We start from the raw sequence: 15439 nt of genomic DNA, 5'->3' as shown, positions 1-15439 counted from the left end.
CGTACTCCGTAAGTACATGTATTGGCGCAAGCGAGACGCATGATAACTAAATAAAATGATTCATATTCGTGCATTCTGCAAACAGCAAACTGTTCAACTGATCTGGGTTTATACAAATATGCGGCCCCTGACTGGTAATTCACCTGCTGGTGACTAACAGCAAAGAGAATTTGAAATAGAGGTGTATTGTCAAAGAAAACTTTGTAGCCACGTAAATATACTGCTATCTTTTGAGACATGACTAAAACTTTAAGAACGCTATTTGACTTTGATCCTTATTCTTTCACTAATATGTGTTCAATTTAGCGCTGTTTATCCTAAAGTACAGGTTATACCTATTTAGAAAGCAGAGTTTCTAATTTAAGGAAATCTATGTAATTTGATGTTTATGATGTTTATGAAATTTGTTAAATATAAAAAACCGGCGCCATTTTACCAAGCACAACCTAAAGGTTATGGCGCCATCGCTCGAAACGATGTCGCTATACCTTTGGCCTTTGATCTATTAGATGGCGCCACTTTTTGATATTTAACAAATTTAACATATATCAGTGAAATAATTAGGATCAAAGTCAATAGCGTTCTAAAAGTTTTAATCATGTTTCGAAAGATAGTAAGAAGTAAATTTATTGTGGCTACAAATTTTTCTTTGACAATCCACCTCTGTTTCAAATTATCTTTACTAGAATGGAAGAGAAAATACTCCCCTTCCAATTTCCTAACCCCCACGGTCAGTTGGTCATACCCTGAATGGTAAAAATATAACCACCTCCATCTTCGGCGGCAATAGGAGGGCCATTTAGAGCTTCACTATGTTTTATCTCTATAGGATTTGGTAATTTAATCCGCTAAACCACATTTTTCTATATCGAATACCTTTCCAAAATATCAACAGGAGATTTATAAATAAGTGTACCTGTAAATTCGTGCCCTGCATTTTGTAGACATGATCTAAAGCAGACATCGCCGACTGCTAAGGCTTGTTCACGTAATAAAGTAGCCACCTAGAACTAAGTCTTCACAGGAATATAGAAACTTTTTGCAATGCTGGTACGTGACATTCCAAAAAATATATAATCAAGTTTAAAAAAGTATAAAATAGATGTCATTGAGTAAATAGAATCAAAATGCCGAGAATAAATGAAAATATTCGTAAATTAATTATTGTCGCCTATTGCAGCGAAAAGGGTGTCTCGATACGACAATTAGCAAAACGATATAAAATATCTAAGGATGGTGTGCGAAAAGTGATCAATAAATTTGGGCAATTTCATATTCTACATGATCTACCAGGTCGCGGTCGAAAAAAAGGCTGCGTGAAGCCTAAATTGGATGCCGCAATAGCTTCCTCGTTCCGCCATAATCCATCGGCCTCTGTTCGAGATATCGCCAAAAAGGTAAAGACATCGGTTGGAAATGTACAAAACGCTAAGAAGAGAAATAATCTTGTGACCAGAAAGAAACAAAAAATCCCGAAAAAAACCCCTGCTCAGATCGAAAGAGCAAAATGTCGTGCCAAAATTTTGAGCAAGTTTCTCAATCAAAATCGCGACCGATGCATTTTAATGGATGACGAAACATATGTAAAAAAAGACATGAGAACTTTACCGGGGCCTCAATTTTATACGTGTGTGGCTGGCCAGGATGTATCGGAAGAGCATAAGTCCATCGCTTTTGAAAAATTCGCCCCCAAAATCCTGGTATGGCAAGCTATTTGCTCATGCGGGCTGAAGAGTTCGAGCTTTTTTACTACTGGCACAATCAACGGAGATGTCTACCGACAGGAGTGTATTCTGAAGCGAATTTTGCCCTTATATAGGAAACATGAACGTCCCCCTATATTTTGGCCTGATTTAGCTTCAGCTCATTACGCTCAAACAACCTTAAATTTGCTCGATAATCAGAATGTTATTTATGTGGCGAAAAACATGAACCCGCCAAATTGCCCAGAACTTCGCCCGATAGAAAGGTATTGGGCGAACATCAAGCGATACCTGCTCAAGAAAGGTGCAGTAGCGGACAGTGATGCTGACTTCAAAAGAATATGGAGCGCAGCCGCTCGTCAGTTCACTAACACGTCAATAACTACACTAATGGCAGGCGTTCGAAAGAAAGTAAAAAAATTCGCCAGTTCTTAAGGATTCCGCAAAAAAATGCATTGTATTTAATTTTTTAAATGTTTTCTTATATAATTACCTGTTTTTGTTATCTGTAGCGTTTGAAGTAAACGATTAATTTACATTTGCATATGGCTACTTTATTACGTGAACAAGCCTTAGTAGTTAATCTATATACCAAAATTATCTAAAATAATGCCACGAGCCGTAACGTAACTTTCTGCCGCGACAGCTATCTTGAAACATTGCTGCCGGGGCTGGGGAAAAATGCTAAAAAACTATTTCCCTCTTTTAGCTATGATATTCATTGTGGTAATTAAAGCAATACATTTACGTTTAAACTTCTGTTCCTAAAATAATATCAATATTCCGATCTACAACTATATAAAAGCCAAAGTTATTTAATTATATAAAATCCAAAGTTATTTAATTAAAGTGCAAGAACTGCTCCAAAAAATTCTGGACATGGACCCCCACACATCGCACTCGTTTTCACCTGTGCAACTGTCCATCTCCTTGAACTTTAACGGCTGAAACGAATGCGCTTAGCTCGCGCGCTCGCTTGATCAAATACGAATATAAAAAATATATACAAAAAATTACAATTCAGGGGATAGATCCAGGGACCACTCTCTCCCTACTTAGCTTAGTCAATCGAAAATTCAAGTGCAAAAAACAACAAAAAAGAATTCATTGCTCGGGGATGGAACCCGTAACCTCGCCATTTCAAAGCTAGCGTATTTCAACTGAGCCACGAATGGATATATGTGACATCGTGAAATTAGGCTACTTATTCTCCAGTAAAACCTAAATATCTAAAAACCAGTGTTCTAAAATATCTGAATTTTTCGCACAAGGAAGAAACTCTTATGATATCGATACGGCTATTTGTTTAGGCGCGACGTACCATGAATCCGCCATTTTCAAAAAATTCCAAAAAATGGATCGACAATTTTTTTTTATCTAATCATAGGATATGCTCACAAAATTTCACGCTAATCAGTTGAGAATTGCGACCTGTAGAGGAGAACATCCGAACATACGAAAGCAGATTGCCCGAGTCAAAACGTAGACCTACGTTACGCTTCGGTCAATTATACGAATTTTAATGAATATATATAGTAAATGTCACATTTTTATTAGTCTGCTGCAAATCTATAAATGCTAACTAATTCTATCGTTAAAGCTTACGATTCGAATATTTAGACTCATTAAAATACCAAAACAATAAAAATTATTCATACATTTATCTGTAAAGTACCACTTTTAAACAAACCTACATGAAGGCTATCCAAATGTTCATACGATATTCCATTATATAACATTAAAATCAACTACTACGATGTTTCTTAAAGTCAGATGATGGCTATTAAACATTAATAACAATCAAACTAAAAAAATATATTTGTTCTTATTTAAATCAGAAAGATCCTTAACTTCATTAGTTACGTTTTTGAATCATCAGTTTTATTTGTATGATGCTTTAAAAACATGTAAATAGGTTCTTAATAATCCTATAAGTTTATTATTTATCTATTGATTAATGATAAAACATAGTTTAAATAGGAATCATTCTTAGAAAACCCAATTCCCGTGCTAGCGAAATCCAATTCCCATGGACAAATAAAGTGCCCGAATCGAATATTCAAACTGAAATATATTTCAAAATTTCATATATATTATATTTGAATACGTGCATCCTGAAAGTAATATTGGCTTTATTTTATATTTCTACAAATTATCACATTACATTTTATTATACTAAATCAATATTTCAAAATTCCATGGAAATTAGATAAAATGCTGGTTTGGTGAAATTGACCCATAATAAACACGGTTGTGACAAAGTGTCTCTCAGTCGTGACATTTCAGCATTTTGGCGGCCAATTTCACTATTTTGATTTATATAATAATTTAAATCTAGCCTAAGTCACTCCCACGACTACGACAAATCTAATGATAGCTCATACGTTGAAATCCGTCAATCTATAAATGCTGTAGAGCGTGACAAAGAACGGGATACACATCATACATACATATAGGCGAAAAACATTTTTAAAGTACATATGGTGCTACTTTCCCGCACGTGTGCGGGAATGAGCACTTTTCGTGCATATGTCGAAACTAAAGAGCCATATGTATTGTAAAACGTTGTACGATACATGTGCGAATAGGTAATTCGCAACTTGTGTCGATTTAAAACACTCCCTTCCGTCGTGTTTTAATTTATCACCACTCGTTGCGAATTTCCTATTTTCTGCACTTGTATCGTAAATAATTATTCCACTACACAACTTTTATATTTTCTTAACGATCTCAGGTGTGTAAAAATACCGTGCGTGATAATGATAAGCTTATATTGCACAATTAGTTTTTTTAATATTGTACAATTATTTTAAATAGACAAGGCAGTATGAGTTGTGCCTTATTTTTTTTTATAATATAGAACGGAAATTGTTTATGAAGTTTTTGATGTGTAGGTCCTTGTGTCCTAGATGTTGATGTGTCGATTCGAGTAAAATGATTTGATTGTTTTACCATAATTCTTGCATGTTTGGGGAAAACCACTATACATGCCTCGGCAAGAATAGCGATTCGTGGAAAAATTTCGGGACAACGCGAGGAAGAAGACTGTAAATGTTGTGTTCTGTAAACTTCTCACTCGTAATATTTCCTCTATTAAAGCAAACGTCCTTTGCATACCTACGAATGTAACTACCACCAGTTCGGCACTGACATAACCGCTATCGATAACGTAACTTACTTTCTATGCATCTCGCTCGTACTCACATATAAGTGCGAGCGAGATGTATAAAAATTAAATTACGTTCTCAATAGTGTCTATGTCAGTTTTGACATTGTCAGTGATTCGTGTTACGGGTAAAGGTTTGCCTAGGTGAGCTGCCGCCAGTTAGATACCGCCGACCGTCGGAAAAGTAATTTTTTATATTGTTGGGTTCACGCAGTATCCGAGCAGTATGAACTTATTTTAATAAATAACTAATAACTGATTATTGCTAACCAATAAAACTTTCGCAAAATAAATAAAAATCAAGAATAGTGAAGTAAAAAATAAACACCAAACGAAGCTCCGGCGACTAGCGACGTGACATCGTTTTGGCGCAGCGCAGTCCAAAATGCAAGCCGGCGACCAGATCGATTGCATAAATTTTAATATTAGCCATGGCATGGCTCGCCAGCATCCTGCTCGCGTACTGGATTGGAAACTGATTATAATTACCATTCATCTGATAAGCTATTCGACGCTCTAATAATCAAATGGGACTGACGCATTACCTTCCGGTATTGTTATCAAACGAGCGAGCGAAACTATTTAATTTTAAAAAAACTTCGAGACTAGGGGCACCTCCCTGAATAAGGTTGTTTCCATCTACAAATCTTAGAGCAGAATTGTATCCCAATAAATTCTTTTGGATTATAAGAACATGTTAAACTACTTTTAGGGGACCTGTAATGACCATATTTTTGTAAATATTGAATTTAAAATATCTTTTGGCACACGTCACGTGACCAAACTCGAAACGTCATTGAAGATTCTGATGACGTCACAACTTTCGGATTGACACTGTTGACAGTTAGGCGATAAATAACAAATGACAAATGTCAGTTGACAGTTCGTATCTTCTACGTGTGATGTGTCAAACCGTAAACTGTGACGTCACACAATTTTCAAAGAGCGTTTTGGGCGCGAAACCGTCTGTCAAAATATATTTTGTTAATTTAACATATTTAAAGCCGTTTTTAGTATAAAAGTTAATAAAGGGGTTAAAAGTATGTATCAGGTACGAATATTTATATGAGTGAGGGACTTGAAACGTCTTTGAAAAATATAATATTAGGGAAAAAATTAAAGTCATGCTTCGTTTTTTAAAACTCATCCTAAGGGAGATGAGAGGCTGTTAAAAGTCTCTAACGAGAAAAAATACCTACTTCTTTAAGGCTGTCTTAAGGACTATTTCCACCAAACGGCCCGCATCGCAACGGAACGGAAAGAATTTTACGGTTTATAAACGATACTGAATCATATTCGCACTGTTTTTAAGTCTTTATTACCAAGCTACGCACAACAACCTCTCCGCGGGCGTCTTCCGCGGCATGTGATCGTCACCGAAAGTATCCTGCGACACGCTATCGGCACCGTTTGCTTGCCGTCGTGTCCGTTCGGAACCTTTCGGCTGTCGTCGCGTACGATCGAGGTCGTGGCCTGGCGAGCCCACCAGTCATCACTCATTCTCGAAAGTGCACGCGCTGCATAGATAATTATGCATCATGGATTTAGAGGAAAAATTGATTTGTTTGGTGCAAAAGCACACGTGTCTTTAAGACATTAATTCCCGTTACTATAGTGATAAAATAAGCAGGCAAAATGCGTGGGAGATTATCAGTAAAGAAATCGGAATTTCAGGTAAGAAATTTTGTTCTTTTCCTGTTTTGTGTTTTCTGTTGATGTTCTTCTTCTTCTTCTAATGCAATAGCCAGTAATGCTACGTCAACTTCAACCATTTTCAAAAATTATAACACGTCAACGTGGTAGGAATGACACTAATTGACTGAGCGCGGATACGCTTGCAAGCAACGGACGTACGGTGCCGATCGTATGCGTCGACATCCTGCCGGCCGCGATCGGCTGTTACCGCCCGACCGTATACGTCGACAAACTGCCGGACACGTTCGGTTGTCGCCGCATCCGTTCGTATTCTTTCCGTTCCGTTGCGATGCGGGCCGTTTGGTGGAAATAGGCCTTTAGTGTCACGCGGACCGTCGGCGCGGAGCGCTAGCTCCGCGCCGAAGTGAACCGCGCAGATTCGTCCGCGCAAGTCGTTTTAGTATCGCGCTGACCGCTTCGGAGTACAGACGCGAACAATGCATTCAATTTGGAGAGTGTTACTAATTATTGCCCTGTATTACACAAGGAAAAAATAATGCGTAAAAGGAGACTACATGTTCACAAAAAATTACCACTATCTAAATTTAAAAAAACCCTGACTGCACTATTAATTGAAAAATATTATTATAAAATAAGTGATTATTTAGATGAAAATTAAATGTTTAAATTTTATTTCTTAAGTATAATTATGTTCCATTTTTTGTGACTATGTTTTAAATGATTATGTAATATTTAATTTACAAATTGTAAATTTTAATATGCTGCATGTTTTACCCTTAAGTATAGTTAGTATTTGTACGCCACTTTTGGCAGAGCATGGTGAGACTACGAAACCTATGTAAGATCGATCATTGTACCTGTGTTTTCACAAATAAATAATCTCTCTCTCTCACCCTTTAATCGAGCAGAGAGCCGTCGCGGGAGAATTTGTTACATTATACGGCGATTTGCGTCTCTGTTTTTGTACAGGGGGTCAGAGGCATCCCACAAACATTTCCTTACACGAGCTTCATCAATTACTCGCCCCGTGTCCACATCGCGAGTCGCCATGATTGTACTATTTTGTACTGCGCGGACGCGTGCGTTCCGCGCGAAACTAAAACGCTCACTGTAGTGCGAGGCGTGCGAGCAGCCATCCGCGCGGACGCCTCCGCGCCATACTAAAACGCTCCTAGCTTTTAATACATATTGCTCAGCGCGGAGCGATCCGCGCCGACGGTCCGCGTGACACTAAAACCAGCCTAAGTGAAAGAAATTTCGTAAAAATACATTGTGCTAGACAAATTTCACTTATTTTCAAATTATGAACCCAAGTTCTGCTATTTTTTAAAACAAACAATATCCACGCGAACAAAATCGAGGGCAAAAGCAAGTATGAAATATATGTATAAGTACTATAGGTATTTTAATTTACTGTGAAACTTAAGTATGTTGTAACTACTCTTAACTAATATAGATATACAGTAAACACGAGTAAAATATGTTTTACCTAACTTGTTTGGTTTAACACGATCTGAAAGATGATTTAGGAATTAAAAAAAAAAATATATGCGACTATCAACAATAACTAGTAGATAAATAAAATAAATATTATAGGACATTATTACACAAATTGACTAAGTCCCACAGTAACAAATATCCATGCTCATCACACGAATAAATGCCCTTACCAGGATTTGAACCCGGGACCCACTAGGCCAAACCAGTCGTCACAGATATAATGTTACATTCGATTGAGACTTTGAGACTGCGCCAGCGTTATTACGGTGTAACATTGCTGCTGACTGCATTACCGCACGATGTGTCACTTTCACTTCTCCAGGCTCAATGTCAAAATCAACACCTATTTTGTCATTTTCTGCATTATACAGCAACGCGACGGTGCATCAGTAATGCTGCTGGTGCTATCAATCCGAATGTAGCCTTGTAATGTATAGCTTACAGAGGCAATATCATCAAGATATTAATATTAAATTTGACGTTCCCTACAGCAATGCTGCAAAGCAACGCTGCAGCAATAATGTTGCTGCAGTCGGAATCCCGAATGTTACCGTTAGAGATCAGTGCTTGAACGTGGTCTATTGTCATAATTATGACAAAATCAATCAAAATATCATAATTTATTAATTAAGATAGTTTTAGATTAGAAATAAACGAAACATTCGCCGTCTTAAGTCAGACTCCACCTGTTCACGACTTCAGAATACCAGCCCGCCAGTCTACCAACTGAGCCATACCGAGACTTGGGTAGCCACTGACAGCGAACATTTCAACCATATCTTTTACATTGTTTATGGAGGTTTATTGTCGACTGGAGTTTGGATAAGACATGAAAATATTAAATTGTCACTTACCTGACTCATCATAGGGTCCGTATTAACTTGACACATGTAGGTGCCAGAGTCCTCCGGATCCACGTTGCTGATGTACAGCTTCCAGGTGTTGTGACCGTTATGGGTGACGGATAACCGTGGGTTCAGCGTCACCATGTGTGTATGTATCGCTAAGATCGTCTTTGTGTCTGACTTTATCCACGCCACCTAAAAAAGTATGATTTAAAGTACAACAGTATTTAAAAAAAAACTAAAGATACTACAATGTTACACCGTACAGTAGGAGACAATATAAACACTTTATGTTTAACCGCCTGTAACTATTTTATTTAGTTTTATATATGATGTGTTTCAAAGGCCATCGCCCATGGTTTCGTAATGATAGGGAATTAAATAGAATGTGAAAGAGTGGTGCAATTGACTCCATAGGTCTGTTAACGTGTGAAACACCAAAAGCTTGTTTCAATTGTAACAATGTTTCAATCATAACCATAACAAATACTATAGTAAGCAAATAAAATATACCATTATTTTAGTCGGTTACATGTGGGGACGATTGAAACGCTCTCCGCGTAATAACTTGTTTGTAATGTTCCCACATTACAAGTTTTACTTCAAGGTCAAATATTATTTGCAAATAACACTCCATCGCTGTTTATTTGCAGATAAAATATTCTATTATTCCCATCCAAAACCCCAAAAGAGTTCAAGTACTTAAAATACACGCGTAAACAAAATTAAACAAAAAACTGTGCACAGGTACTTTACTTTATACTGCAAAATTTTTGAGCGACTTCTCAACACTGCCGTGTCGCTCGCGAGCACTCGAGTGCTATTGATAGAGGACTCAAAAATGGCTGGCCACGTGGGTTTAGTTTTGCGTCATATGCGTAGTTATTGTAGTTTTCGAGAAATTGGACTTGTTTCAATTGTCTACTTCTACCCTACAATACGTAGCTATGGGTTTCATATCAATACAGTACTGTGTAAGTGTGTACCTAGGTGTGTGGCCTCCCTCCAAGGTAAGAAAAAATGTCAAAAATTAGTAAACGGTAACATTTATGTATGTATGAATGTCACTTTATTGCACATAAACAGGTTAACATAAAACAGACAAAAGAAAACGAAAAAAAATGTTATGTACCAAGGCGAACTTATCCCTAAAAGGGATCTCTTCCAGCTAACCTTTGAGAAAATGCGAACGGATCAAACACTAACAGGTGAAAGACAAATCAATATTTACAGTAGCAATATGAGAATTTTGGATACACATAAAAGTAGCACGAGAGCAATCAATAATAATAAAATAAAATAAAAAGTAGACAACCCGTAGTATGAATACGCATACAATAACATATACATAAATCTATATATAAAGATACATATTATAAATAAATATATGCATACATAAACATATTATATATATATAAAGTACTCAGTTCTAATATCAGGAGTCTAATAACCACAACTTTTTCAACTTCTCCTTGAGTGACGCAACAGATTGCGATTTCCTTACATCCACTGGTAGATCGCTCCACAGCTTAACTGCGTAGGCAGTGAAAGATCTAGAGTACACACGCGACTTTTTCGGCATTTAGGTTTACCTTTAACGGTACAGCCTTGGGCTCCGCACGGAGTACCGAGAGTTGTCCTTTAAAGATTTGTAATTTTATCCTGAGAACCGCCTTGACACGTTTTGTATTCAGAAAGTTACTTTAGTTTGAGATAAAACGTATACGTGTGCAGCACGCTTTCAACACAGAAATGGTAGAAAACTTTCAGTCGAGTTTGTTTTGAAGTTTCTGAATATATATTCAATATATATTCGTTTAGTATATTTATACATGGAATCAAGACAATTCTAAATAATTTGAAACGTAATAAATATAAGAGCCCTGGTAGAGAGTACCATTTTGTCGTTGAGTCATTGTGTCCCAGCGCACACAAGTTTTTTGTAGAAATCGCGAAGCACTTGGTTGACGTAACTGGTAACCGAAGAGATATCTCTTCGGTTATATTCGGTACTATATTCACAATAAGCTTGCAATAGTTATTTACGTTACAAGTGCAGAAAATAGGAAATTTGCAACGCGTGGTGATAAATTAAAACACGACCGAAGGGAGTGTTTTAAATCGACACGAGTTGCGAATTACCACGTGTATCGTTCAACCTTTTACATTACATATGGCTCTTTAAAGTTTCGATATATGCACGGAAAGTGCTCATTCCTGCACGAATGCGGGAAAGTAGCACCATATGTACAATAAAAAAAATATATAACAAACACTTACACATTTTTGTCGTTTTATTCGTGGAAACGAGTATTAAGTACTAAATTATACATAGTTTTGTGACAATGCAAAATATTTCATATATGTTTTTAAATTTATAACGTTTGAATCAAATAAATTTATTCTAACTTTCGTACCTTAAATATAACGTTATATCTCTTTTTTATCGAAAATGATGAAACGCAAAACCTCAACAGTTTATAAATAAATACCTACAATTATTGCAATTATCTAAGATTTTCAAAAATACCTATAAAGAATAAAATTATAGCGTTAAAAAATTGTGTATTTTTTTCGTTTTTGGTCATTATTTCGTAGGACATTTAAACTGTACAAATACGATAACGCGGTAATCACAATTATCATACGCCGACGCACATAGGAATAAAATGGTTGGTTGTAGAAATACGAAGAACATAATGTAATTTGAGAGCTATATTGATATTAGTTTCTAATTGAGAGTCAAAGTTGTTGAGCATACAACGTTATTTGCGTTGTCAATCATCGAAAATATTCTAGCATTTATTTCAAACATTGAATAATTAAAAGTTCTATTTTCATAGTAAGTGTATAGTATAAAGTATAAACCATATATGTCATTTAAGGCCCTTAAAACTATAGTGGACGAACGCTTCTCCATACAATCGTAGTCCCCATTTTCCACCCCGGGGATTGACATTCAAGAAAATATTTATGCACAATTTAAATTTCTTCTTCTTTTCCCGACATTTTGCCACGGCTCAAGGGAGGGTCCGTTTGGCGACTAATCCTGAAAATTGGCGTAGACACTAGTTTTTACGAAAGCGACTGCCATCTGACCTTGCAACCCAGAGGGTAAACTAGGCCTTATTGGGATTATTCCGGTTTCCTCACGATGTTTTCCTTCACCGAAAAGCGACTGGTGAATATTAAATGATATTTCGTACATAAGTCCATATTGACCGTTTGGAGAGAATCCACTGGCTAACTCCAACAAACTCATACCTACTTAGATGGGTACCCCGACATTAAAGGAAACGAAGAAGCGGACGAACTTGCTAGAAAGGGCGCAGACACACCCCTGGTCGACCCAGAACCGTTCTGTGGATTCACAAAACAGGATGCATATTCTCTGCTCAGCAACTTAGAAAAACAAGAGCAATTTTGGATTAACACCGCCGTAGATGGTCCGAAGCCCGGTTTGAGAAAGGAGGGAGGTAGACAGAGAAGTGTATGACTGCCATAAGTACACCAACGTCGAGCAACAGGCGGCGGTCAATTAACCTGTCCCTAGGCAATGGCAACCTTGAGGAATTAAAAAGGCTCTAAAATGCTCTCTAAGACGTCTGGCCCACGCGGAGAGGCTATGGCTATTACCTACATGGAAAGTACAAACAAACCAAAGCCTCGAGTTCCCAGGGTCTGCACGTCTGCAAGCGAAACTGGAAGAGTTAGAAGAAGATCTGACTGGCATAAAGTGGGATGTCATAGGTCTAAGCGAAGTCAGGCGTGAAGGGGAGGATACCATAAAACTAAATTCCGGGAATATCCTCTTCCATACAGGTTCTACGACTTCAGCGGTAGGTAGTGTGGGCTTCTTAATAAACAAGAAACTAACCAACAACGTAACGGCACTTGGAAGTGAGGTAAGTGATACAAAAAAATCGGCCAAATGCGAGTCGGACTCGTTATTACGTTACTCGAAATGTTATAGCGGCAACAGAAATACATAATCTGTAGAAATTTCAACTGGCTAACTATCACAGTTCATGAGACACAGCCTGGAGACCGACGGATGGACGGACGGACGGACAGCGGAGTCTCAGTAATAGGGTCCCGTTTGACCCTTTGGGTATGGAACCCTAAAAATCACTTGAGTACAACCTACCGCCGCTATACCTTGCCTTCGTGGCAGTTTTTGATTCCTTAAAGCGTTGCTGAATAGACTACAGATACATCCAGCTGTTGAAAAACTTTTACCGCTCAGCGTCAATGACATTGCAAATACAGGAAAGGGAGTGCGTCAAGGTGACGTAATATCTCTAAAGCTTTTCACAAATGCACTAGAAGACGTATTTAAACACTGCAACTGGGACGGTATAGGTATCAAAATCGATGGAAAGTACTTAAACCACCTACGCTTTGCTGACGACATCGTCCTACTCGCAGATACACCTGAAGATCTCGAACAAATGCTGAACGATCTAAGCCAGGCATCGATGCAAGTTGGTCAAAAAATGAATATGGAGAAAACAAAGTGGATGAGCACTGCTGAAAAGGCAACCATTTCATTGGAAGGCAAAACGATGGAGAGAGTAAGCGATTATGTATATTTGGGTCAGAAAAATAACGCTAGACGGTAACTCCTTGGATGCTGAAATTAGTAGGCGCATTCAATTGGGATGTGGCGCATTTGGCAAGCTGGACGATGTTTTCAGGTCCAAAATCCTGCAGTCACTGAAAATCAGGGTTAACAACCAATGCGTCCTCCCAGTAATGACCTACGTATGCGAGACATGGACGTTGAATGTCGGAAGGGTCCGCCAGTTAAAAGTGGCACAGAGAGCTATGGAGCGCGTGATGCTCGGGATATCCCTGCGAGACAGAATTCGGAATGTGGACATTCGCCAACGCACAAAAGTTACCGACATCGCCAAAAGAATTGCGCAGCTGGAGAGGGAATGGGCCGGCCATATATGTCGCAGGGATGATGACCGATGGGGCCTGCGAGTACTGTTCTGGAGACCTCGTCTGGGAAGCCGAGGTGACGGAACTCCACGAGCCAGATGGTCGGACGATATCAGAAAGACGGCAGGGCCGACCTGGCATAGAAACGCCGCATGCAGAACAACATGGAAATCCATGAAAGAGGCATATGTTCAGCAGTGGACGCATATTTGCTGAGAAGAAGAAGAAGAATTGATTGCTGGAAGTTCGTCAAAGGACAAAAACACACGAAAGCTCTAATCAAAGAGTTGAACAGCAAAACTGCTAAGAAGCTTCTAGGGCTCAAAAGACACAAAGCCTGCGCGGTGACCAGAATATTGACTGGACACTGTAAGTTGAACAAACACATGTTTCAAATTGGAAAGAAACAAGATGCAACATGCAGTTTCTGCCATGAGTCAGAGGAGACTGCAATGCACATTCTCTGTTCCTGTGGACCACTAATGTCAAAAAGAAGTACCCACTTAGGGCAGCACGTATTGCAACCCTATGAGGTACAGAACATTACGCCCCAAAGAATCTGGAATTTCCTGATTGCAAGTCGCACGCTCTTACCGCTTATGGGACTACGTCCGATATTTTTCGAGACTCAATTTAATTATTACAAGAATTAGCTTTTATGGAATTTGTTTTTTGCCTAAATATAACCTAACCCTCATAATAATCAAAAACCCGAAAGAATTCAAACGAGGGGGCATAGCTATAGTTCATACACATCTAATTATATAATAATATTTTCCATAATGTATATATGCAGAGAGAAAAATGGGACTACGTCCGATATTTTTCGAGACTCAATTTAATTATTACAAGAATTAGCTTTTATGGAATTTGTTTTTTGCTTAAACATAACCTAACCCTCATAATAATCAAAAACCCGAAAGAATTCAAACGAAGGGGCATAGCTATAGTTCATACACATCTAATTATATAATAATATTTTCCATAATGTATATATGCAGAGAGAAAAATGGGACTACGTTTGTATGGAGAATCGGGCAACCCCTTTCCTCTGAATACGAGTACATTTAGAATTTAGTCTAACCAGAGTGATAGACTTTATTTCAAGATCGTTTCGGACCTAATAGCATGTATACTTACCCCCTTATTCATAAAAAAACATAATCGTTTGTCCCTTTCCATCATACCAATACGTCGGAAAGGGACAAACGATTATTAGCGGCTTGTTAACTTTAGTAGACGTTTATGAATAAGGGGGTTATTATTTAGCGTGTTGTTTGTCAAAATGATCGAAACTTACTTTATACTTGCCCAGCCTGTTGACAGTACACGTGAAGTATACCTCCCTGCCCTGTGCTACCGTTAAATTTTCCAAGGGTGACAGGAACTCCGGCTCCTTTTCATTATACCCCGATACTTGCAGCTGGCCTGTGAAAAATGAATTTTATTCCGTTATTATTGAAAAGTTTAAAGTGAAAGCCTGAGCTTGAACTTTTGTGATAAGTACCAGTTTTTAGCTCAAAGTACAGTCCTAATTCCTATCCAAAAGATTTCACGGATGTCCGAGTAGCTTACGTAGGTACAAAACATAGTAGTGTAAAAACTCGTCAAGTATCCAGTAT

General features: G+C 37.9%; 1 protein-coding gene across 1 annotated transcript in view; it reads right to left on the bottom strand.

Annotated features, from left to right (window-relative positions):
• LOC133516083 (lachesin-like) overlaps positions 1-15439 on the bottom strand; it is a 118746-nt gene that overhangs the window by 66635 nt on the left and 36672 nt on the right. The window contains exons 3-4 of the mRNA XM_061848795.1: positions 15118-15245; positions 8880-9065 (exon numbers count right to left, since the gene is read on the bottom strand). Coding sequence (XP_061704779.1) covers positions 8880-9065; positions 15118-15245 — 314 coding nt within the window. The remainder of the gene's footprint in view (positions 1-8879; positions 9066-15117; positions 15246-15439) is intronic.

This window comes from Cydia pomonella, chromosome 3 (assembly GCF_033807575.1).
Source record: "Cydia pomonella isolate Wapato2018A chromosome 3, ilCydPomo1, whole genome shotgun sequence".
Classification (NCBI taxonomy): Eukaryota; Metazoa; Arthropoda; class Insecta; order Lepidoptera; family Tortricidae; genus Cydia; species Cydia pomonella.
This window is presented reverse-complemented; position numbering and strand designations above follow the sequence as displayed.